This window comes from Periplaneta americana, chromosome 14 (genome assembly GCF_040183065.1).
Source record: "Periplaneta americana isolate PAMFEO1 chromosome 14, P.americana_PAMFEO1_priV1, whole genome shotgun sequence".
NCBI classification, from domain to species: Eukaryota; Metazoa; Arthropoda; class Insecta; order Blattodea; family Blattidae; genus Periplaneta; species Periplaneta americana.
Genome location: NC_091130.1, coordinates 126,546,673 through 126,574,010, shown reverse-complemented (window position 1 = coordinate 126,574,010; position 27,338 = coordinate 126,546,673). Strand labels below are relative to the sequence as shown.

General features: G+C 35.3%; 2 protein-coding genes across 3 annotated transcripts in view; one reads left to right on the top strand and one right to left on the bottom strand.

Moving 5' to 3' along the window:
* The window catches only part of LOC138713715 (uncharacterized), a 79,145-nt gene extending 75,751 nt beyond the window's left edge, over positions 1-3,394 (bottom strand). The window contains exon 1 of one of the 2 annotated variants that reach the window (XM_069846024.1): positions 3,250-3,394. In XM_069846024.1, coding sequence (XP_069702125.1) covers positions 3,250-3,324 — 75 coding nt within the window. In that variant the 5' untranslated portion in view covers positions 3,325-3,394. The remainder of the gene's footprint in view (positions 1-3,249) is intronic. The other variant, XM_069846023.1, reaches the window with a different exon arrangement.
* Positions 1-27,338, top strand: part of LOC138713719 (serine-enriched protein) — a 300,616-nt gene that overhangs the window by 145,163 nt on the left and 128,115 nt on the right. The window lies entirely within an intron of this gene.

Here is a 27,338-nt window from a genome sequence, read left to right as displayed (position 1 = left end):
ATAGACCTATTAATAATATATCTGAACTGCGACAGAACACGAGCGCTGCTCATTCGGTCCTCACATTTTGTTAATATTACTGTATCTTCATTCTTATATTGATTTTATTATTTTATTTCTATTTCTATTGTTGTAATTATATTCTGTGCATATATTTAAAAAATAGGGCATACTTAAAACTAGTTTAAAATAGGCATATAATATGTTTCCACGAAAATCTCAATCTATTTTTATCGCAATACTTTCTCTAACAAAACACAAGCAATATGTTACGCGGCAGCCTATGGAGGGCAAAGACCTACCAGCCAACTGCTGGCCTCACGTCCATACTCCTCAGCAGAAGTGAAATATTGTTCAACTAATACGGGGTTGGTTAGCGCGTCTAGGGCAAGTTACTTGGTTGAGGTTTTTTCCGGGGTTTTCCCTCAACTCAATATGAGCAAATGTTGGGTAACTATCGGTGCTGGATTCCGGACTCATGTCACCGGCATTATCACTTTCATCTTGTTCAGACGCTAAATAACCTAAGATGTTGATAAAGCGTCGTAAAATAACCTACTAAAATACGGGGATAATGTGTAGTTCGCACAAACTGTCATCTTCGCCATCTATACATAGAAGTAATAACTAAAGAAGTCCCCTTACACGAACAAATTAACGATCACTATCGATTAGTTGGGGTAAGGTATCTTTGAGCGCCAATATACTATCGATACATATCGCGGCACACTAGCGCACACTATCGAATACAGAAAATCTAGGATATTCTTTTACCTTTCGTAATATAATAATGACGAGAATATGACGTAGTTATGTGAGAATTATATTGTTATATACGACGTTTATACTGATCACACTGAACAACAAATTTTTACTTTTTGTCTTGCTCTGGTATAAAAATAGGTGAATATTACTGATATGAGTGCCCCAAATCTGAATGTAAAATCCAAATTGCCTTATCACGTACCATTTTCCTTGGGAAAGTGAATTGAAATTTTTATGAAAAAAACTTTTTTTATTTTTCGCTGCTACTGATAAAATTACAACAGACTAGGGATTCAAAATGTCTCATAATACTTGCGAAATATGTACTGCACACAAATATGATGTTACATAGTTTAGAACACAAAGAAAGACAACAAAAATAAAAATATTTGATGTATATAATGAGGAAAATCTCAAACTCTGAACTTAACATTTAAAAGGATTTTCTGGATGACTAGACCCAGAACTGTCTTTTACAAGAAATCAACAATAGTCTGCAAGCATCCTTTATACGCCTTTTCATTTCAGATATTTACTGATGAAATTTTTCCCCATGCTCGTCGCTTACCGCTCCAAGGTTAGGAGAAAAGAAACCCAAATTAGAATGTAGAGACATATTACACCCCATTTTCTCATATGCACTTAGCATGGTTTCCAAAATTTCGATGTAGTTCTCTGTCCTAGAATTTCCTAAGAAATTTGAGCAAACATCTTTGAAAGCGCGCCATATTGTTTTTTTTTTTTTTTGTAACGAAAAGTTTTTCCTAAAACAAAGAGTCATCCATAACTTTGAGAATTTGTGGGCCGATAAAAATGCCCCCTTTTAATTTGCCTTCACTTAAACTTGTAAACTTTTCTTTTAAATACTGAAAACCACATCCTTGTTTCTTCATTGCGTAGATCTCACTTTGAAAAGTTATGAAATTTATTGAAGAGAAGGGACCAATAACTGTTTATTTATTAGAAGCACAAAAAAGAACATGCGAACAACCATAAGAAACCGGAAATAGGTCTTAAACTCATAAAATGCATTAGCTTTTGTTTTGGTTTACAACCCCCAATCCGCACCAGAGCGCTTATCGAAGAGGGAAATCATAGTATATCTTAAAAACTTTACGTGTTTTAAGTCGGAGCAAAATTCTTGTTGTTCAGTGATTGTTAGTCCGAAATTTACACACGACTTATAAACGTACTATTCACTTTATAAGGCAGTTAAACGTCTGTGTAAGAGTTTTTATGGGTGAGAATAAGAACATATGTCATTATTAAGTATAGTGGAATACATCATTCATTATCTACAGGCTTCGAGACTTTGGACCCGATACAATAAATTTACGGTAGAGATGTGTTGAGGTAACGACGTTGCTATTTAGAATAGAGTACGGTAGTATGGGGAAACACACACATATGTACATTCTGAAAGTAAATATATATTACACAATAACAATGTGAAAAGAATGTGAAAAGCATTTATTCTCTTGTTTTTATAAGCATTTTTATGTAATTATACACATATGGAAATAAGCATGTAGCAATTTTAATTTCTTCATTTATCCTATTGGTCGTCTTTAGGAAGTGCAGTTACAGTACCGAATTGCAATGTACTACAAGGTACATTTTCAGTGTCTCAAACGTAAATCTTTTTCAGTTGTCTACCAAACACAGTTTGTACTGTGAAAAGATGCTCTCTACGTCGCATGACTTCATAGGAGCAAAACGAAAAAACCTAACATCATTGCACTCTCTAAGAGGCAGTCCTTCATTCTCGGGTAACTTTATGTCCACTAATTTGCTGTTTATATTACACAATGCTCCATATCCGTTATTTTTACATAAAATTGATTTCCACTTCTGTTTCCACGTTCAGTAACCGATGTACTTGGTGTATCATTATTTCTCTGCGTCATTTCCTGGATTAATTTGAGTGCTTTCGGCATCTTTTGCTCTGAATTTTCTAACCGTGTAATAGTTAAAATGTTATGTTTTATTTAACGACGCTCGCAACTGCAGAGGTTATATCAGCGTAGCCGGATGTGCCGGAATTTTGTCCCGCAGGAGTTCTTTTACATGCCAGTAAATCTACTGACATGAGCCTGTCGCATTTAAGCACACTTAAATGCTATCGACCTGGCCCTGGATCGAACCCGCAACCTTAGGCATCCGTGTAATAGTTTCAGACACAGTTTGAAAATCGGTTTGTATGAAAACGAAATTATTCATCAGAACCTTCAAATCCAGAGCGTTTTTCTCTGCATATTTGTTGGCATTCATTCTACAGTACCCCCACCCACTGCACGCTTTACCACTGTAGTCAGTACGCCGTTATGCAGATTTCCCACTGAACTGCTCTATCGGGTCCGAAGTCTCGAAGCCTAATTATCTACCTCAAGAATAAAGTTCTCTGGCCTGTTTCGTCCTCAGTTCTGCGAGATTTTGAAGTAACACTAGACAGCTGTGCAAGGTGTCCATTATGAACTGGGTTACCTGATTGTTATCACTGGACAAACAGACCGCTGCGACTGCCAGTAGAATCCAGCAAATGATCCCCGATGACTCCATGGTGTGTACCCTCTCTCAACCTGCGTCCTACTGGCTTCAGCCAAGTCCAACAAGAGTAGTTATTAGTAGTGGCTGCATCGTCACGGCTCTTTAACTCTTATTCATGGACAGAGCTATTACAGTCTCCTCGTTTCCACATATTAATACATAATCTGTATATCACGTGTGCTTGTTCATATAACGCTGGTTTTAATCAGTATTCATCTTTTAAACAAGGCACAAATATCAAGGGGGAGAGGAAGGTATAATTTGAATTTTTTTCCTAATTGACGCACATTTTTCATTTTTGTATGTAGAAATATAATTGTTGCAACAACTTAAATTTGAGGTTAGTTTCTGAAAGAAAATAGTTCCAAATTTTTAAAAAGACTACCAGGATACAGTAATTCACTAAGGGCCGATTGTATAAAACATTTAATCTTAGATCAGAGGTTAAACTGATCTTCGTTCTAGCTGAACATGGAATTTTGTGTTGTATAAAGTCTAATCTGAGATTAATTTGTCTTAAACTAAAGTCAACTTTGAGTGAAGAAATTTCTCCGATTAAGTTAGATGATCCAAGTTCAGTTATTTCTTTTCTATTTGAAGTATACGAGTGGTGGATTGTGCAAAAAGAATAACCATTATTATTAATATATAAGGTAGATACATTTATATATATATTTTTTTTCTATTTCTTGCCTTAATATACAAACATTCTTATATTTTATAAGGCTTTATCGTGTTCAGCAGTATCAAATAACATAACCTATAATTATAACATTATGTTTATAACAACCATTCATGGATATGATAGGTACATTCATAAATTTTCAATTAACTGTATTACTAAACGAAAATTGTCGTTTTATAAAGCTTTATTATGTTTAGCAGTATCAAACACCATAACATAACAATTTGGAGAACGGTCAATCTTCTTTTAATTGTCCGCCATTATTTACAACGCACAAAACAAACCAGTGTCTCCAACAGAGTGTGCGGAAAGTCGCGAAAAAGTAGTTGGAAAGTCGCTAGATTTCTTATTATCAACAAAGAAAGATTAAATTTTGTCACTATGATGTGCTAAAAAGGTCGCTAAATCCCTATTTAAGCAATATAAAAGTTAAAAGAAATTGTCGTCGAAAAAGAGTTAAAGTCGCTAAATTGGCTACACTGAACAAACCTGTACAACATGGCCCGCGCATCACATACTTCACCTGTTTATGCGCTGTTGCCAAGTCCTTTTCACGTGAACTTAGATTGCATTTGAACCAAGGTAATTTGATCGCAGAAAAGTTTTATACAATAGAAGAAGTGTCTCAACTCGGCTCACTTTCCGATCTTCGATCAAAGTTGATCTTTAGTCAGGGAGTTTTATACAATTGGGCCTAAAATGGATATATCTCACCCGATTTTAAAGCTAAATTTAAAATTTTCATTAGACTGCGTTTTACTTCTAAGGCCCAATTGTATAAAGCTCTCTGACTAAAGATCAACTTTGATCGAAGATCGGAAAGTGAACCGAGTTCAGACACTTCTATTGTATAAAACTTTTCCGCGACCTAATTACCTTGGTTCATATGCAATCTAAGTTCACGTGAAAAGGACTTGGCAACGTCGCATAAACAGGTGAAGTATTGTGATTCGCGGGCCATGTTGTACAGGTTTGTTCAGTGTCGCCAATTTAGTGACTTTAACTTTTTTTCAACGACAATTTCTTTTAACTTTTATATTGCTTAAATAGAGATTTAGCGACCCTTTTAGCACCCCATAGTGACAAAATTTAATCTTTCTTTGTTGACAATGAGAAATCTAGCGACTTTCCAACTACTTTTTGGCGACTTTCCGTACACTCTGTTGGAGACACTGGTTTGTTTAGTGAATTGTAAATAATGGCGGACAATAAGAAGAAGATTGACCGTTTTCCAAATTGTTATCATGTTATGGTGCTTGATACTGCTAAACATAATAAAGCTTTATAAAATGACAATTTTCGTTTAGTAATACAGTTAATTGAAAATTTATGAATGTAGGCCTACCTATCATATCCATTAATAATTAATGGTTATAAACATAGCCTAATATAATTATAGGTTATGTTATTTTGATACTGCTGAACACGATAAAGCCTTATAAAATATAAGAATGTTTGTGTATTAAGGCAAGAAATTGAAAACATATATATATATATATATATATATATATATATATATACCATATGTATACCATATGTATTAATATTAATAATAATTGTTATTCTTTTTGCACAATCTGCCACTCGTATATTTCAAACAGAAAAGAAATAACTGAACTTGGATCATCTAACTTAATCGGAGAAATTTCTTCATTCAAAGTTGACTTTAGTTTAAGACAAATTAATTTCAGAGTAAACTTTATACAACACAAATTTCCAAGTTCAGCTAGAACGAGGATCAATTTAACCTCTGATCTAAGATTAAATGGTTTATAATAATAATTTATTTAATCTGACAGGATTAAGGCCATAAGGCCTTCTCTTCCATCCTACCAGATAGCACATATAAATACAAAAAAGAAATACAAACACTGATGAAAATGATACAACTTAAGTTAAAGCCCTATAGAGGGTCAACAGAGTCAAAAGTACATTATAGTGCTCTCATCGAGCTAATACAACGAAAAGAAAGAAAACAGAGATAGCAATGATGTTATTGATAACTGACAATAATAATAATAATAATAATAATAATAATAATAATAATAATAATAATAATAATAATAGTAGCAATAATAATAATAATAATAATAATAATAATAATAATAATACTAATAAATACATTACATATTAATTTTAAATTTTACAACAGTATAGTTACAATATTTACTATATGTCATGGGTTAAGGTGAAGTTGCGCAACCTGACATGTGTTCAACAAACAATTCCACGAACTAGAATGTGATTTTTTAAATTTAAATTTGAATTTTGATATTGTCCGACAGTCTCTGACGTGGTCAGGCCCTAAAAGTATTCTTTATCGGTTCTGGTGCACACTTATTTTGACTTTCATAATTTTAAGATAGACAATTGCATTTTAAGATTGTATTTTAGAGGCACTTTATACAAATATGATGGCATATTTTTCAAATGCAACAAAATAATACATTTCTATTACAGAGGAAAGTTTCCTAATAACTAGAACGTCTCAATTTTCATTCGACTTATGTAAAGCTTTTCTTGCTGCCTAAATCCCTTTGTAGAAAGTGCAAGGTTGTGGGTATAGTGCAAGGTTTTTGTAATTGCCTTTTATTGCGCATTTTAGATATTTATAATGCCTTTTTGCCTGCCTATTTTAGCTATATCCGAAGACTCTCAAAGTTCATGCGCGCTCTACATTGAACTTCCTATCCACAGAAACTTTCACACCATGCAGTTGAAAGGAATTGTTTCATCTGAAGACTTCTCCGCCAACCTACACTACCCACTCAGTGTTGCCAAGTCAGCGGTTTTGTAGCTAAATCTGGTGTGTTCAGGACTATGGTCAGCTACAGAATTTTATCGTCAGCGGCTAGCTATTTATTTAGCGTTTTTGACGATTCTGGCAGAGGGAGATGGTATTTTTAAGTTTTTTTTTTTCTCTAAAGATGTTATAATTGTTTCTGGTGTAACCACGTACATTTCCTGCCTCATCCATTGTTGTTGTCCAGATAAGGTACTATTCGTTAGATTCTTAATCTAATGTAGGCATTGTGTTTGTAAATGAATTTATATATTTAATCGTAAACAATAGATAATGAAATGAATTATTATTTAATTTATCATTTCGCATTATAGTTTACTAGTGGCTTGTGCAGCAAATGCTGCAAACTAAGTTCATTAGGCGTTCAAATAAATATTTTTTCAGATTTATTTTCAATTAAAAATACCAGACATTTTGAAAGATATTTGCTTCCGTAATAATGAAACATACTCCCTTTGAATGTTTTTTTTTTTTGTGCCAAATACTTTTTCTTGAACCTATCCACCTTCAGGTTTTGAGTTTCAACGCGAAAACGCAAGCAACAGTGTCAGTGGGTTTTTCATATGGGAGTAAAGCAATAGCTATTTCAGGTCATTGTGGATTCTAGGTGAAACTTAAAAAAATGTCAGGTTTGCTATGCTTTCGAACAATAGCATAGCATCTTGGTATAGCCGCTGCATGTAGAGGGTAAAATCATTTTATCCTGCTAAGAGATCTTGCTGAAATGATCGGGAGACTACATAATTTTGTAGGCTTCTTATTTTACCAGTAAGTAATACCTTTTGGTATTTTCTCAGGAACTATAATTTTTGCGCTCTTTCGAGCGCATATGAATATCTACACCACATCGCCATTAAATATATGAAAAAGACCCAACCTCACTTGATTAATAACTATAAAATATTTAGTTCTTAATAATATTATTATCTTACGTAAGTTTTGTAGTTATATACCTACTATACAGCCTCCACTCAGTAAATTATAGAAATGAAGAGCTAATTTAAGATATTCTCTATTCTATAACCCCAAAATGTTTCACTTTCATATCGTCATAATATTAATGAAAAGTAGTCACATCATGGCATTAACTATAATAATATTTAATTTCTAATGGTAAAAATGTCATCAAACCACCTCAAATTTTGTAGATTTTAATATCCAATACACAGCTGTACTCAGAAAATTACACACCGCAGAATCAGACCTGTAAATTTAGCAAGTCTTGAAGTTTTTAATAACCAATTGAATTTGAGCTCTAAATATGTTAGCAATCCTGCAGGTCATGACCTTCGTGTAATATCCTATTGTTTGTTGTAGTGTGTGTTTTGTTTTATACTGATATCCAATTAGTTCTCAAAGCTGACGAAAGATGGATTTTGGAAAATAGGAAAATTATGTAGGAAAACTAACTCTTCACTTAAAGTCACTATTTTTCTGAAAAACTTCGGGTTCCAAGCTTCAAAATGAGGGGTCATTTATTAAAATCCGTTTAGCCGTTTTCTCATAATTTCCATTACCAGTTCAAATTATATATATAGATGTAATTCAGATATACTTCAAACTTAAAAACATACTACTCATTGCTGGCAGGCACGTCTCCAGCTCAGTGTGAAATCAGATTTCGAATCGACTGTGATTTCATTTTTTCCGAAGTGTCCGTATATTCTTGATCTACTTCATTCAATTTTGAAGAGATACTGTATATAATATTTTATTTAACGATGCCACGTAAAACTTCATACGTACAAAAATTTAGAAATGTGTGGAAAAAAACATAGTGTTGAAAGATTGGATGGAAGAAGGTGCCGGTGATAGTTTGAAAGCTTGGTGTAAATGGTGTAAGGTGATATTGAATGCAAAATATTAAGATTTAACTACCCGTGCTGTTAGAGATAAACACAAAAAGAGTAGCTAGTGTTTTTCTGTTGCTCGGCAACAGTTGCTGAGATACAGTGGCGGAAAATTAACTTTGGGGATTGAAAAAATGTTTCTGGTCAGAGGTGAGTGTTATTTCAATTTCCAAAGAATTAGAAATATTATATTAGATTTTTTTTAAATTTAAATCTCATTACGGTTCGTTCCAAATTTTAGGTTGCGATTTTCAGTGATGCATGTGGTGACGATCCCTCCAAAGAGCTAGCTAAACTGGCATTTTATTTCCTTATCCTACTATTGTCAAATGCAGAGGTTGAGAGGCTATTTAGCCGGATGAATCTTGTGAAAAAACACAGGAACAGGACGGAAAATCCTAAGCTAAATGAAATTTTGACCATTCGAGCTGGACTGAGAAGACTTCAAATGTTGTTGCACTTATGTATTGCATCAAGATGTATAGTTTGCATTTCGAATTTGGAAGTGATGTGTTAAGAAAAATCTGGAATTTTTTAACTACAGTTCAGCGGTTTTTTTTAAGCTTGTGCAGCGGCAAATGGAATTCTGAGTTGGCAACACTGTTACCCACTCCATCAGTTTAATTGTTCATTTGCTGTAAACTTACTTTCTGGCATAACTCTTGGTCAGGACATGAGATAGATCCATATTTTTTTAGCCAAATAACTCCAGAATGCTTGCTAAATTATTGGATGGTAGATTTCGCTAGCTGAACCGACCGCAGATGTTGGTTAATTAGCCGAGATAATGAAAATTCCACTCTCTTCTGTGTAACGATCTATTCATATGAAGGGAAAGAAAGTTTTACTGGCCATCGAGAGCAGTGAGAATCAAAACTAATTAAACTAGGAATATTAACTGACTTGAAAAGATTGGATATCTGAAATATTAACAGGTGAAAATTTGTGCATTAATAACACCAAGCCACTAGCGTAGCTCAGTCGGTTGAAGCGCTTGCTTGGCGATCCGGAGTTGCGATCAGGCGTGGGTTCGATTACCGCTTGGGCTGATTACCTGGTTGGGTTTTTTCCGATGTTTTCTCCAATCGTAAGGCGAATGTCAGGTAATCTACGTCGAATCCTTAGAATAATCTCTCCAAATATCAGCTCACTATCACCAATCCCATCGACGCTAAATGACCTGGTAGTTGATACAGCGTCGTTAAATAACCAAGTAAAAAATAACCCCAAAGCTGTAATAACACTGGACATGACATGCAATTTCAATTAAAATGGCCCAAATTCGCGAAAAATTAGCCTATCAATCAGGGCAAAGAAATAAAATAATATCATAGAGACCGGAAGTTTAGGCATTATGAATCATTAAAATAGGCAGGCAAAAGGGCATCATAAATAGCTAAAATAGGCAGGAAAAAAGGCATTATAAATAGCTGAAATACGCAGTGGAAGGCAGTTACAAAAACCTTGCACTTTCCACAAAGGGATTTCGGCAGCAAGAAAAGATTTACATAAGTCAAATGCAAATTGAGATCTTCGACTCGATGTTGCAATTATTACTGTTGGAAGCAAAGAAATCTTCTTCCCAGTAGTCTTGGAAAGTGCATTTTTGTGTTTGGTTGTACTGATATGTTGCGATATGAAATATTTAGCTAGCTACAACAACGTCGCAATGAAAACTGAAAGAAAAATAACCGTTCAAAATAACGTTAGGCCCGCACTCATTGTTGTCTTGTCAAATAAACACAAGCGATAATTAAAACGCTTATTGTTATACTTTTCTGCACGGTAGCACTCATTGTTGCAAAGAGAATATGAACTGATTGAAAGACAATAATATACATTCGGTGAAGTCACTTTTATTGTAGCGGTTATAGAAATAAATTAAAATATACCTGTAGGCAATTTTAATAATAAATTAATCAATAATCTATACTAATAATAAATCTGTAGCCGAAATTTTTCTGGTAATTTTCGATTTTCCAAAAATAATTGGTCCTAACATATATAATTAACCACCCTGAAACCGAAAATCGCTTTTTTGAAATTTTTGTTTGTTTGTCTGTCTGTCTGTCTGTCTGTCTGTATGTTTGTTATATTTTCACGCGATAATGGATGAACGGATTTCGATGAAAATTGGAATGTAAATTATGTTCGTTGTAACTTAGATTTTAGGCTATATGGCATTCAAAATACATTATTTAAAAGGGGGGTTATAAGGAGGGCTTGATTAAATAAATCGAAATATCTCGCTTATTATTGATTTTTGTGAAAAATGTTACATAACAAAAGTTTCTTTAAAACTAATTTGCGATAAGTTTTATTCCTTGAAAAAGTTTGATAGGACTGATATTTAATGAGATAAATGAGTTTTAAAATTAAAATAACTGCCATCTAAGGCCGTGTAAAAAAAAACAAATGACTTCGTCTATAAGAGGCCTTGGTCAGCAACAATAGAAAGCTATGAAAAATAGCCTACAGAGAATGTTTCTGTGTTCGTATGAAGTAATATCGGAAGCTAAATTAACCGATTTGTATAATTAATTATTATTTCACCATTGGAAAGTGTAGTTCCTCTAGATGAACATAATGCTATAATGTTATTACAGTAACTTCTGATATAATATATACAATATAATATAATATAATATAATATAATATAATATAATATAATATAATATAATATAATATAATATAATATAATATGTAATATTATATAATATAATTTAAGTTATTTGAAGGGTTCAGAACCATAGTGGGCCAAGCGCCATTTGCTGAATACGTAGAAAACAAGGGTTAAAATTAAGTTTATTACCATAATTCAATGGAAACCTATAACAAGTAAAATAAAATACACACATTAAATCTAAATGATGTCAATATTCATTAAACTATAGTTGCATGTAATAAAAATTAAGAAACATGTTAAAGGAATTGTCATTGCACCAAATGAGTGTCTCTGGACCAAAATGATCGCATTTTAATTATTTGGATGCAATTTAAATTAAGTAACATATTAAACGATTTATTCTTCTGTCAAACACGAATGTTCCCTGGATCAAATGTCCTATTTTAATTATGTAATTACGTTACTTGGGAGACCGGAGGGAAAAAGACCTTTAGGGAGGCCGAGACGTAGATGGGAGGATAATATTAAGATGGATTTGAGGGAGGTGGGATATGATGATAGAGATTGGATTAATCTTGCACAGGATAGGAACCGATGGCGGGCTTATGTGAGGGCGGCAATGAACCTTCGGGTTCCTTAAAAGCCATTTGTAAGTAAGTAAGGCAGAAAAGAGCAAGATAAAACTGTGACGTTTCAATCACAAAGGTATAATTCGTACAGATTTACTTTCAAAATGAAGATAGATTTAACACATTTAAGAAGGCATTCTGCCAAGTTCCGGTCTCTTTCATAATAAGACAGGCCACGTCACAATATGTCACAAAATATGTAAATACTGGCTTACTACAAAAAATTATGCAAGTCTAAAAACTTTAGGATATTATAACTGTGTATATCCGCCATGATGGCGGAGTGCTAGCCAGGTGTCCCGGGTTCAAATCCAGATTTGCCCCGAACTAATAACTTATTGAGTAAGCCAGTGCTCCACGCAACAAGAGTTTTCCTCGAGTACAATTTCTCAATCATCATTCGTTACGAGTGTAATGAGCCTGTGGAGCGCTCTGGATGCGATGAAAGAAAATTTGGTCTTCGTTTCTCGGTATTAGAGCCATCTATGAGGCCATTCGTAGAGTTGGGGCAAATAACGGCAAGTTAAGGGCAAGTATATTGAGAAAAGTTAAAAAAGTTACAGATTATAATTTGAAAATCAACAGTTTTCACAACAAATTAGGTACGAAGTTATTCAATATGTCGAGAAAAGTTAAAAGCAGACACAGACTAGAAGTTACAATTCAACGGTTTTTTCTATGTTTATTTATGGTTCCGAAATGTAGACACTTAAATATTATAACTGAGGTTCTGATAAAGTAGCTGTATTATGCACTAGCCGTACCCGTGCGCTCCGCTGCACCCGTTAGAAATAAATATAAAGTAATTACATAATTAAAATAGGACATTTGATCCAGGGAACATTCGTGTTTGATAGAAGGATAAATCGTTTAATATGTTACTTAATTTAAATGGCATCCAAATTTGTAATTTTATGTGTAATAAATTTAAGAACTTGTAAATAATTCGTCCACACCTGTGGAGTAACGGTCAGCGCGTCTGGCCGCGAAACCAGGTGGCCCGGGTTCGAATCCCGGTCGGGGCAAGTTATCTGGTTGAGGTTTTTTCCGGGGTTTTCCCTCAGTCCAATACAAGCAAATGCTGGGTAACTTTCGGTGTTGGACCCCGGACACATTTCACCGGCATTATCACCTTCATATCATTCAGACGCTAAATAACCTAGATGTTGATACAGCGTCGTAAAATAACCCAATAATAATAATTGTAAATAATTCAAATTAATGTAGTAGATATAAGTGTTAATTTTAAGTAGCAAGGCTGGGTTACCCGCGTCAAAAGAATTCTCATTATCATAATATAAAATCAGGCTACAACTATAACCCTAATGCAATCCCAGCTTGTGAAGTAAATAGATGCTTAGCCAGCGTTATGGAGTTTTGTCGCGCGTGCTACGATAAAAGTATTCTTACGCCACGAATCACTGCTGGACTAATCGCATTGTTCCAGTGGAATAAAGCATGAATTTTGATTGTTAAATTAAATCACGCATTGTTCGAACTCTTTTCTTACGCGTAGTCTCATTAAAGCGACTTATCACTGTATTGCACTGAATCGAATTAATTGTAACAGATGTTTGATTAAGACGATATTTTTAGGAGGTATAATCAAATGGGGTTTAAAGCTCATCTCACCTGGTGGATAGCGTGGGTAGTACCCCGGCCGGGAAACCGATAAGAGAACACAAAAAGTGATGGTGAGAAGATTGGCGGCAGACAGTGATACAGTCAGTGATAAAGTCTAAAGATTAAATAAGTCGAAGGCAGGATCGTAATGGCGTCAGCTCCGACAAGAGATATACCATGTAAGTAACTCGTTATGTATATATTTTGTATATATTTAATAAAGCAAGTATAGTTTCATTCACAACTAATTCAGTCTAGAACCTAAGTGCAGTAACCATGTAGTTTTCCTATATTATCCTTAGAGTCCCAGCTGTTTCAGTAAAATCGTTTCTTTTCCATTACATGTGTAATGGTGGTGTCAGAAATCCTAATAAGTGTGAGCGGGAGTCGAACGCAGTAATCATCCGTTCAGCAAGTCATCCGACCTAAGTTGTCGTGCACAACAATAATATATATCACATTGATATCCATTGTATAGTCCACACCTGTGGAGTAACGGTCAGCGCGTCTGGCCGCGAAACCAGGTGGCCCGGGTTCGATTCCAGGTCGGGGCAAGTTACCTGGTTGAGGTTTTTTCCGGGGTTTTCCCTCAACCCAATATGAGCAAATGCTGGGTAACTTTCGGTGCTGGACTCCGGACTCATTTCACCGGCATTATCACCTTCATCTCATTCAGACGCTAAATAACCTAAGTTGTTGATAAAGCGTCGTAAAATAACTTACTAAAAAAATCCATTGTATATATACTATAGTCGCGACGTTGTTATTCCCGGCATGACTCCTCCTCTTTGCTTACGTCTTAGGAAGTGAAGGCTCTATAAAGTCTAGGTAGGTAGTATCGTTCGCCATTTTTGTTCTTTCGTTGCCGAGCTACCATACGAGGAATCTATTTGCCACACCGTTAAACATTATCATGTAGTAGCTCCTATGATAATAAATCAAACGCACTGTAATTCAGCAAATAATTGAGCGGCAAATAACGTCTTCGTGTGCTTTCTGCGAACGCCAACGAAAGAGCCAAAATGGCGGGCGATTATATTAAGTATTTATCGAGCCTTAAGAAATGAATAACGTCTTCCTCAGCGAATCACAAGACGCACGCGTTTAAATGTAGCCGACCTGCAACGCGATTGGCTACCGGAAATTAGAGCGACGGGACTATGGAGTATTTTTCTTTAAGGCGGTAAGAATCGAAAAGTGTATTAGTTTGGTTGATTTTTTATTTTCATCTCTGTATTTTTTTTAATCTATGAAATTCCTCTACAACAATGTCTGCTTTGTCTGCTATAAATTCCATCACTAACAGACCGAAGCTCAAACTCGCTTTGTCCGAATGAAAAACCAACGTGCTGGCGCTAAACCACAGACGTGACTTTGATGTTACCTTACATTCTTGTTATTGCCAATCTTGGTATCGCTTAACACACTTTTTGCCTTTTCTTGGCTAAAGGTCAGTGTTTATAACGCCGGAAACAAGCGTTCATGTACCTGTCATAACCATCATTCTCTCCCATACCACCCCTTGCTCTATGATTAATTTGTCACTCAGAAAGCACGTATTATATTGGGCTGATGAAAAAGTTCGTAGCGTTTTTTCCCTGTGACTTAATTTATTAAGACGAATAGAATACAGCAATTAATCAGTAATATATTATCCTACATTATCTACGACTCTGTCAGCGCTGGGGTAGTTTTTCGATTCCGTATCTGAAGAAAACTGCTGGTTTGGAGTTAAAGAAGTCGTCAAGACAACTTTCTAAAGCAGGCCTGCACAAGGTTTGCGCTCTCCGAGCCGGCTCACAGCTCATGAGCGGAATGCAAATATTAGCTGCGCCCTGTATAAGGGTGGACTGGAAGAAGGGGTGATCTCGTACAAAATACACAAAAAAGGACTAGTACGAGTGTTTATGAAATGAATTCCCGTTCAGTGTTTGCAAAACTATCTCGGACTATTATTAATTAATAAAGAAATATTTATTTTACAGAAATAATAGAAATTTTATAGTTACTTAAATGTACAATATCATTTTGTTATATTTTTATTTATCAGTACGCCAAAACGAGTTTTATACTGTTGGCAGCTGAAAGGAACAATAGCTTACTGATCGTAATGAAACATCAGTTACAGATGTTCGATGTCTACCTTATTAAAGTTGATTATACAAAACAGTTGCTCACAAATATAAATGTTGAGCCAAACATAGCAATCATTTTCACAGCCAGCCTGTGTAGTCGTGGATATTATTGCTAATGTTTAGTCTTGTAAAACTCAATCAGGCTAGTAGTATTATTCAAACGATCTTTAGCCCTTACGTCACATTGAAGATCAATAAGCTCGAGTTTTAAATCGTTAAATGTTTTAGATTCCTCCATACTGTACTGTAGCAGTAGGTAAGCAACGTGAAACAGTTACTACACTCCACTAGATAACTGATTGGTCGTTTCCCTCTTCTCTACCCATAGCAAGTCTATGTCATTCTGACGTATCTTCCTCTCCGTTTCGGCGAGCGGTAAACATAGCTCTCCCGCTCCGAAGGAGCGCGCGCGCTCGTTGAGCGTTGTTTGTGCAGGCCTGTTCTAAAGCATCTTCTTTGTCAAAGAAGTTCCCTTGAAGATTGTTGCATTAGAACGGAAAATGTGGAAATCTGAGAGCGCAAGGTCGAGAGAATATGGGGAATGAGATGGAATAACCTCCCAACCAAGCTCCTGGATAGCTGCTTTCGTCATGATAGCGGAGTGCGGGCATGTATTATGGTATTGCAGCAGCACTTGATGCAGTATTCCCGATCGTTTTACTTCAATTGCGGCTGCAAGGCGTTTAAGTTGTCGTCAATAAATGTAGGCAAATATGGTTACATTCCTGGAAAGCAATTCGTAGTACACGACACCTTTATCCCACCAGACACATAACATCACCTTCTGTGGATGGACGATAAACTTTTGTACGGTCCATCGTTATGGAGTAACGGTTAGCATACCTGACCGTGAAACGAGCGGGCCCGGGTTCAAATTCTGGTTGGGACAAATTACCTGGTTGAGGTTTTTCCGAGGTTTTCCCTCAACCCAATAAGAGCAAGTGCCGGGTAACTTTCTGCGTTTGACCCTGGACTTATTTCGTTGGCATTGTCACCTTAATCTCATTCAGACGCTATATAACCATAGCAGTTGAAAAAGCGTTGTCAAATAACCAATTAAAAAATCTTTTGTACGGGGCGTTGTGTGTTGAAACGACAGAATCATTTTCTTGCAGTGCTTTCTCCGATGGCGTTCTCTGCCCGTACACGGCACAAAAGTTTCGAGCCGCTTCCTCTGCCTTTTCTCCTATATTAAGGGGACCAGGTAGGCTGAATTGGGTTGAAATTTTGATTGTTTTTAAATATTCTAATTCCTTAGCATTTCAAAATTAATATCGTGCAGTGTCAACTTTGAATTCCATCGGGAGGTAATACTTTTTAAATAGTTTTGTGAATGTAAACAGCAGTATAAAATTTTCACTTAGAACTTAGTCAATTTTTCTCCGTTCGATGTTTTTTGAACTTTGAGTATGCTCAGTGCTGAAGCTATTGAAGATATAAAATATTTTTTTTACTAGTTATTGTCTACTATTACTAGGAGATGCACTATCACCTTTACTTTTTAACTTTGCTCTAGAGTATGCCATTAGGAAAGTTCAGGTTAACAGAAAGGGTTTGGAATTGAACGGGTTACATCAGCTGCTTGTCTATGCAGATGACGTGAATATGTTAGGAGAAAATCCACAAACGATTAGGGAAAACACGGGAATTTTACTGGAAGCAAGTAAAGAGATAGGTTTGCAAGTAAATCCCGGAAAGGCAAAGTATATGATTATGTCTCGTGACGAGAATATTATGCGAAATGGAAATATAAAAACTGGAAATTTATCTTTTGAACAGGTAGAGAAGTTCAAATATCTTGGAGCAACAGTAACAAATATAAATGATACTCGGGAGGAAATTAAACACAGAATAAATATGGGAAATGCGTGTTATTATTCGGTTGAGAAGCTTTTATCATCCAGTCTGCTGTCAAAAAATCTGAAAGTTAGAATTTATAAAACAGTTATATTACCAGTTGTTCTTTGTGGTTGTGAAACTTGGACTCTCACTTTGAGACGGGAACATAGGTTAAGGGTGTTTGAGTATAAGTGCTTAGGAAAATATTTGGGGCTAAGAGGGCTGAAGTTACAGGAGAATGGAGAAAGTTACACAACACAGAACTGCACGCATTGTATTCTTCACCTGACACAATTAGGAACATTAAATCCAGACGTTTGAGATGGGCAGGGCATGCAATGCGAATCCAGAAATGCATATAGAGTGTTAGTTGGGAGGCCGGAGGGAAAAAGACCATTAGGGAGGCCGAGACGTAGATGGGAAGATAATTTTAAAATGGATTTGAGGGAGGTGGGATATGATGATAGAGAATGGATAAATCTTGCTCAGGAAATGGACCAATGGCGGGCTTATGTGAGGGCGGCAGTGAACCTCCAGGTTCCTTAAAAGCCAGTATGTAAGTAAGTAAGTAAGTTATTGTCTGTAATGTATTATTTCTGTTAGATATAAAATAGTCATCATATGAAAACTTGAACTTAAAGAAAATATATTTTTTAAGAAAAAAAAAAAGTAAAATTTTAGACATTTGGAAAATAATGAAGGAAAAGTATATTATAAAAGAGGAATATATATGGATCAATGGCGTTTCATGCTGCCGGGAAAATTTGTAGCCTGTTTGGAGACATGATTAAAGTTTGCTGCTGGAATTATATCCTACTTGAAATCAATTTTATAACAATTTAATTCGAAGGTATAACTGTCAAAGAACTTGTAGGCTTAAGTAGCCTATGTCTAAAATAATCCACCATCGATGGAGGGTGCTTGTCTGTTTGTAATTCTAGATCAAGCGTTGTTCACACATAGTCATGCTGGGTAGCTATAAGGGAGCAACAATAGAGAATCTATCCTATTTCAAAACATCATGATATGACATGCTACACAAGAGTCTCTGTGAAAACCAGACCTCCTGCTCGCGTCCGAGCTCTCTGATCCTGGAAGGAATGCAGATCACTTCGTGTTAGATTAGCGAAAAGGGACGACAATGGGCTAATACTGTTTCAAAGCATCTTCATGTGACCTGCTACACAGACATCTCTGTGTGAACTGCACCCCTGTTCGCGTTCCAGCTCTGTTAACTTTCTAAGAATAGAAGAATTGCACACGATTAAATGCAAAGGATGCACTTTCCATTGACTCCTCAATACGTCTTTTGTTTTAAAAAAATATTAATATCGCTTGTTGTTTTCTCATCTTATACTGAAATATTTATGTTTACTACATGTGCTATAACTATACTTACTTACTTACTGGCTTTTAAGGAACCCGCAGGTTCATTGCCGCCCTCACATAAGCCCGCCATTGGTCCCTATCCTGAGCAAAATTAATCCATTCTCTATCATCATATCCCACCTCCCTCAAATCCATTTTAATATTATCTTCCCATCTACGTCTCGGCCTCCCTAAAGGTCTTTTTCCCTCCGGCCTCCCAACTAACACTCTACATGCATTTCTGGATTCGCCCATACGTGCTATATGCCCTGCCCATCTCAGACGTCTGGATTTAATGTTCCTAATTATGTCAGGTGAAGAATACAATGCATGCAGTTCTGTGTTGTGTAACTTTCTCCATTCTCCTGTAACTTCATCCCTCTTCGCCCCAAATATTCCTTTGCTGTGGTCGTGCCAGAGAATCAGTCCCATTCCGAGGCTTATTTGAAGGATTCGTAACAAGCTGTTTTTTACGGTGAAGGGTTGTTAGCCCTTCGCCCAACCCCCAAGGTGGAGGACCACCCCTCATCGGCTGTCCGCGACTGCTTATTCAATATATTCACAGCTACCTCCATATCTGGAGGCCGTCTCCTCGATCCGCAACCTGAGGACGCGCCATGCCGTGGTGATAGGGACCCACAATACATTGGACATAAAAAAGTAAAGGAAGCAAAGAAAATTATTATATTTGACAATTGCACTTTTACTATGTCATACTACGTACTTTTGACCAATAAAACGGTACGGAACGACATGTTTCAACCAATCATGGCTGCTTATCCTACAATTTTTATCACATCCCTAGTATTTGTTTCTTTGTTTGTATTTTCAAAAATTGTACATTTTAAAATAATTCATGTTTATTTCATCATCCTTAATTAAAACTTTACTATCATTTATTTTGTTTATTTTATTTAGGTTATGATATAGCTTCTGCTGTATGACTTTATAGATAGTCACGTATCAGAGATTGTTTAATATATATTGATAATTGAAGTGGAGTGCAACTGTTTTAATAAAAATGAAACTAAATCAATAAAGCCTTTTTGACTAGTAATCGTCCATAGAGTTCAATGAAAATTGTATAGTTGTCACAACTGGTAAAAAGAGATTAGATAATCATAACACACTACTGCCATCTAGCGGAATATTTGTAATCCCAAGATGGTACAGTAATATATTTTCAAGACAGTTTAGTGTTTTATTAAGTTAATTAAAATAATATTGTATTAGAGTGCTTTATTTCTTCTAATTTTACATAATTTCTTCTAATCGTGTAATAGTCAACTAAATCCCACACGAGTTTTGATTTTCTGTAAATAAATCAAAACCTCTAGTGATATTACTGTAGGGGCTATTCCATCTCAAATCGACCAAAATATAGAGAAAATTGACCTTACAATTTCTAAATACAATGAAACTTTTTTTTGTACGTAGAGAACTGTGATACAGTGCTTTGTGCAAAGTTTGAGGTATCAGAACTTCATAGTGTTTAAATTAAAAATATTTAAATTTATCGTATTTTCATAAAATTAGCAATAATCAAAATCATGGTTTATTTTGATGCTGAGAAATTGAAGTTTATATTGACATATAAGCAGGTTTTCTTACTTTTTATGGAAATGGAGAAATTTAGATTTTTCCTCATTAAGACGCCTTTGCTTAGGAAAAAAATATTTAAAAAATATATAGTTAGATTCCGCATTGAAAGTACAAATAAACACATATTTTTTACTGATGGTATGTTGATAAAAAAGTATTGAAAATATCAAATAAAAAAAATAAATAGTACGCGCTTGAAGTAACCAGCTGACTGTGAGACGGGAGCTAGCCCGAGACAAGCAAGGCCAGGAGACAAACAAGTGATGTTTCGTCTAGTAGCGCATAGCTGGGCTAGTTTTATCACAAGATTTCATAAACACAGGAGTCAAATGACGCCCAACGCTCGCTTATCTTCAGCTCTTGGCCAGTGCATGCGGTACTGCGTCGTTCAAGTCTAGGCGTGTGAAAATAATCTATTTAATACCCTCGAAACTTATTACCGTACCACTAACCATACAATGCCGAATCCCTCTTAATAATGCAAGGTTTTTTCTCAATATTTTTTTACATTTTTACAGATTGACAAAAAGCCTAAAAGTAAGTAAAATCAGATTATCTGTCTCTCTGTGTACAATAAAAATAAGGATTACTTATCATAACCTAACAAATGTCAGCTTCAAAATGAGCTCCCGTCCAATGTTTTGCAGTAAATGGTTCCAGAGTTCTGAGCGCTGAAAGACGCTTGTTTTTATAAAATACGCTAAATTTGTCGCTCAATAATACGAAAACCGTTTGACTTTCGATAGTATATTTTAGAAAATGCACTCTCCTCAGCACCTTGTATAAACAGGGAAAAAATTAGAGTATAAAAAATGCGAGGTTTTTTACTGATCGATTTCATATGGAATGGCCCATAGATAAACAAAACTAGCACTGAAAACTACGCCAATAAAAACACGGCACATACTGTGACTTCTTAATTGTATTCTCGTCAGCAATCCTTTCATAGTCAAGTTTATACGTTCACTGCGTGTTTGTTATTTTACTCATGTACCTACTTCTTACTCCTTGAGCCAATTGTTATACAGAGTCTTTTGAATCAGTTCAAGGAGAGATCGAGGTCAGCAGTTACATATTATCTTCACCTAAGAAGCCATTTGCCAGAATCTGTCTATTTGTTTGTATCCCTTGATTAATAAAGCGGTTCTACATGCATGGTAAGTCCAAAATATTGAACATTTGTTGTTAGTACAGGGACATCATTTTATTTTTACTTCAATTTTTATTGTACCTGAGTTTTTTAATGTACTTCACTCCCACCCCTTCTACTAATGAAGTTCTAACTGTCCTCTACACACAGATCCAAGACCGCATATAGTAAACACCACTGAGTTAGTGAGTATAGTATGTTCCAGAAATATGTTCGCGTTTTCCAGTCTCGAAAGAGCTTTCAATATTGAATCATATTTTCGCACAGGTACTGTCGTCCTTATGCCTAACGTCGCATCCCTATTTCCTCCATCTGCTTCTGTTCGCCCCTCTGTAAAAGCAGGGCTGTCTTAGCTCTTTTCCGAAAACCTTAATTTCTGTTAGGAATTTGACGTTTACGTAATATTATAAAACTGTTTAAAATAACTTAAATAAAAGGGCCTCGTTAAGTAATCAACTGTCACGTGATTTCCCCCCTTTCTACGATCCTGCGGCATAACCACTTGGACGGACAGTAGATAGCATGTCTGAGTAATTTTATCTGTGCGGGTCGGGCAGAAGTGAAGATTGAATTTACAGTACGTAAGGTACTCTTTTATAGACTAGGTACAAAATTATTTCAACATGAGTTACTAGTACGAATGACGAAACTGGTAATTGGGATTAGGTACAATAGTCTATAGTGCAAAAAAAAAAAAAAAACTGAAGCCTATATCGAAATGAACGGCCACCATTTTCAAAATTGTGATTAAATATCCACATTATGATTATTTTTCAATTTAACTTCATTCTCTATATTGTACGCTAATGTGCTGTAGACAGTATAATATACACTGCATAATGAATACGTTCGCATGGCTAACTCAGTTCGTGAGTAAAAACACTTATTCTTAATATAGTACTGTATTTTAATTAAACAAAAACCTAATGAAAATTATCGAACTCAAAATCGCGATATTTCCTAGTTTACGTAAATGGATGAACTACTTTTCTTCCCTCCTATACCTAGTAAAGTGATTTGTTTATGTTTTACGCCAGTATCATCGAACTACAGTCGTGGAAGGGGATAGAAAACTGTGTTTCCGGTTCTCTAAAGGTATAGCCAGGTTAATATTAAAAATGTTAGTAAAAATAAAATGATGTACCTGTACTTTTATATATTGGAGAAGCACCGGAGAAATGGTTATGCGCTCGGCGGAAATTACTCCGCCGCTCTTTTCTGGGACCTATGATGATAATAGCTCTGTACCTCTGTTTTCACTTACAAATACACACGTACGACACGTGCTAGATTATAATCCTGGAGTTCGAAATCGGACCTCATAATTACCGCGCGGGACATTCGCTTCTATATTTTTTAGTTACTCTGTCATTTAGTGTACTACAATACGTAGTGTTAATTTGCAGTGTCACTGGAACACAGACATTACATCACTGGTGTCAACATTAGCTTTTATGTGGGCGACGATGTGTTTTCCAGCTATAAAATAGACCGTGCAATGCTATAAATTACATCGAACACGATGCGTAAATCCGTGGAATTCTTAAACAAGGCGAATTTCAGAAACATAAACACCTCAAAATAGAATTTTTAGCTAAATGAATATAACTAAAACGAAAATATAATAATGGTAAAGGGGAGGCATTGTTAGTGCTATAAATTACAGCGTGTGAATTGTGGCTTCACCGTTAGAGGCAGCACGGGCAGATATGGGACTGACGTTTCCCCCCCTGCGGCGGTATTATTTTGCGCTGTGATTGTTTGTTGTGGTGACACAGGTTTACAGGGGGCGGCGCTCCTGACGGCGTGATGTTACAGAAGCTGTGTATCAACCATTGCTCATCATTAAATTCAAGCAGCGGGGCACACAATGCTGACAGCTCAAAACGCTCAACTTCTGAATGTACAGTTGTGTAAATATCCTATGACACAGGCAAAGCTTTGTTTGGGGCAGTCCCCTATGTAACAACGTGTAAATGTGGCTTCAAAGTCCGCTGCGTTTGTAAATAGAGGATGAATGACTGTTCCAAGTGAAGCGAGCAAAATGTTGAATGGAAGAAGAATGTTGACGTGTGCATTGGACAAATAAAGAGTGAGTTCCACGGAAGGGATTAATTGAAACATATCCGGACACGTCGTTGGAAGCGAATGGCTGCTATAGTTTACATTCAAACTACGAGGCTGTGCGGGGTATATTGATAGGCAGGTGATATTGCATAAAGTAGGGAGGGACAGGTATACAGTTCACAGCCAATACCCGTAAGGCGATAAGTGAATGTATGCGTTTACTCAAAAACACAGTTGACGCATTTCATGTTACCACAGAAAGTTGTGCGTATTTTTTATACATAGTAATAACACAGTCTACTATATATAGTCGCGAAGTTCAATATGTAGTAAAAATGCAAACATGGGTAGTTGCCCACCACTAGGATCGCTACTATCGCCTCATCATTGCAGATCTCTCTCCTAGCAGACGACAAAATATGTTACACTTTCGATGTCGTGTTCTTTTGGAAAAATTAACACCTTCCTTCCATTATTGAAATATTAAATGCATAAAGTTAATTTATTATTTTAATGAAGTATATTAAATTCCACCATAACCTCGAAGATACCTGCAAGAAATAGGTTAATATTATCTTTGTTTATGCAAAACAAACTGAAATTTACTATAATGCCTCCACTCATTCAAGATTATAGCGATAATTAACCATGAAACCAATAAATATCAATTTGCATTTCCCTTTACAGCAATAATAATGGAAATATGAATTAATGGATTAACTTACGTGTACCGGTACTTGTAGTGTAGGCTTACGTAGTTAACAAAGTGGGATGAGGTTAAGCAATAATAATCACACCAGAATTGGAAATAAAACGTGATCAATACATTTTATTGTAGCAGACTTTTTCTACGTCTCTAGTAAAGCAACAAATAAAAATAACAACAAAATTAACAGCTATAATTAAAAACATATCCTTTGAAAAAAAAAGTAGGCCTAAGCAATAATAATCCCACCAGAATTGAAAATAAAATGTGATCAATAAATTTCATTAAAATAAACTTAATTTTTCTACGTCTCTAGTAAAATATTATTATTCCAATTATTGTGTTTTAGCCATTAATATTTTCATTACAACCAATAACGAACATTTCACAAGCATCAATGTGAAATACGCAACGAACTAGCACTCGATGGAAATACGACACGGTCCAAAGTCGACTGTGGACAGTCTATTGTTTCTAGTTGCTAACCGCTTGGAGCGCTTTATCACGAGATTTGTAAAAAAAATCACCTCAAGCTTCGCGACCGTATATAGTAGACTGTGGTAATAATATATTAAACTAGTGGCTTGTGCAGCAAAGTTCACTAGACGTTCAAATAAAAATGTTTCAAATTTATTTTCAATGAAAAATACCAGACATTTTGAAAGTTATTTGCTTCCATAATAATGAAACATACTTCCTCTGAATGGTTTTCATGTCCAATACTTTTTCTTGAACCTATGTATCCTATGTCTCTTGAATTTAAACGCGAAAACGCAAGTAACAATGTCAGGGCGAGCAGTTGGTTTTTCGTGTGGGAGTAAAGTAATAACTATTTCAGGTAATTGTGGATTGTAAAAGTCAGGTTTGCTGTGTTTTGGAACAATAGACATAGAATTTTGGTATAGCTGCTGCATGTAGAGGGTAAAATCATTTTATCCTGCTGAAAGATCTTGCTGAAATGATCGGGACACTACCAAATTTTGTAGGCCTCTTGTTTTATCAGTAAGTAATACCTTTTGATCTTTCCTTAGCAACTGTAATTTTTGCGCTCTCTCGAAGCAGTACTGAAGAGAATGACGCATATAAATATCTACACCATACCGCCATTAAGTATATGAAAAAGACGCAATCCCACTTGATTAATAACTATAAACATATTTGATTTTTAATAACAATATTATTATCTTATGTAAGTTATATATATATATATATATATATATATATACATATAATATACATATAATAGCCGCCACTCAGTAAATTATAGAAATGAAGATCTAATTTAACACATTCTCTATATCTACTTATGTAACCCCAAAAGATTCACTTTCATATCATCATTATAGCATTAATATGTATAATTAATTAAAAATAATCACATCGTGACATTAACTATAATGAAAATTCATTGGTAATAGTAATAATGTAATCAAATCACTCCAAGTTTTGTAGATTTCAATATCCAATACACAGCTGTACTCAGAAAATTACACACCGCAGAATCAGACCTGGAAATTAGCGAGTCTTCAAGTTTTTAATAACCAATTGAATTTGAACTCTTAATATGTCAGCAATCCTGCAGGACATGGCCTTCGTGTAATAGTAATTGTTTATTGTAGTGTGTGTTTTGTTTTATTCTGAAATCACGGCCGTGCTAAAATGCAATTAATTCTCAAAACTGAAGAAAGATGTAGTTTGTAAAATAGGAAAATAATGTAGGAAAATTGACATTTCACTGAAAACTACTATTTTTATGAAAAACTTTGGATTCCAAGCTTAAAAATGAGTGGTCATTTATTAAAATCCGTTCAGCCGTTTTCCCGGAATTTCCATTACCAGTTCAATTTATATATAATTATAGAAGATAATGGAAAATATACCGGGACATCATTTTATTTTTACTAACATTTCTATTATTAACCTGGATATACCTTTGGATCAACAGTTGAGAACCGGAAACACCGTTTGCTACCCCCTTCCACAACTGGAGTTCGATGATACTGGCGTAATATACAAACAAATTCCTTTTCTAGGTTTAGGAGGGAAGAAAAGTAGTTCATCCATTTACGTGAACTAGGAAATATCGCGATTTTGAGTTTGATAATTTTCATTAGGTTTTTGTTTAATCATAAATACAGTACAGTATTAACAATGAATGTTTTTACTCACGAACTGAGTTATCCATGCGGACGTATTCATTATGAAGTGTATATTATACTGTCTACAGCACATTAGCGTACAATATAGAGAATGAAGTTAAATTGAAAACTATAATATGGATATTTAAACACATTTTTAGAATGGTGGCCGTTCATTTCGATACAGGCTTCAGTTCTAATGTGCATATTATCGCACTTTAGACTATTGTACCTAATTCTAATTACCAGTTTCGTCCTTCGTACTAGTAACTCATGTTGAAATAATTCTGTACCTACTCTATAAAAGAGTACCTTACGTACTGTAAATTCAGTCTTCACTTCTGCCCGATCCGAAAAGATAAAATTACTCAGACATGCTATGTAATGTCGCAGGGTCGTAGAAAGGGGATAATCACGTGATAGTTAATTACTTACTTGTTTACGGTATTTTAAACAGTTGTATAATATTACGTAGACTTCCAATTTCTAACAGAAATTAGTGTTCTCAGAAAAGAGCTAAGACAGCCCAGCCACTAGCCTTCACACAGAGGCGAATAGAAGCTGGTGGGGGAAACTGGGATGCGACGTAGGCAAATGGACGGAAATATTCAATATTGAAAACTTTTTCGTAACTGGAAAACTCGAACATAGTTCAGTAACTTACTGTTTACTATGGTCGTAAGGATACTATGACTGTATATGCGGTCTTGGTTCTGTGTAGTGGACGGTTGAACTTCATTAGCAGAAGGGGTGGGAGTGAAGTACATGCTTTTTCTATTAAAAGCTTCCTGGGCCATTGCTATCC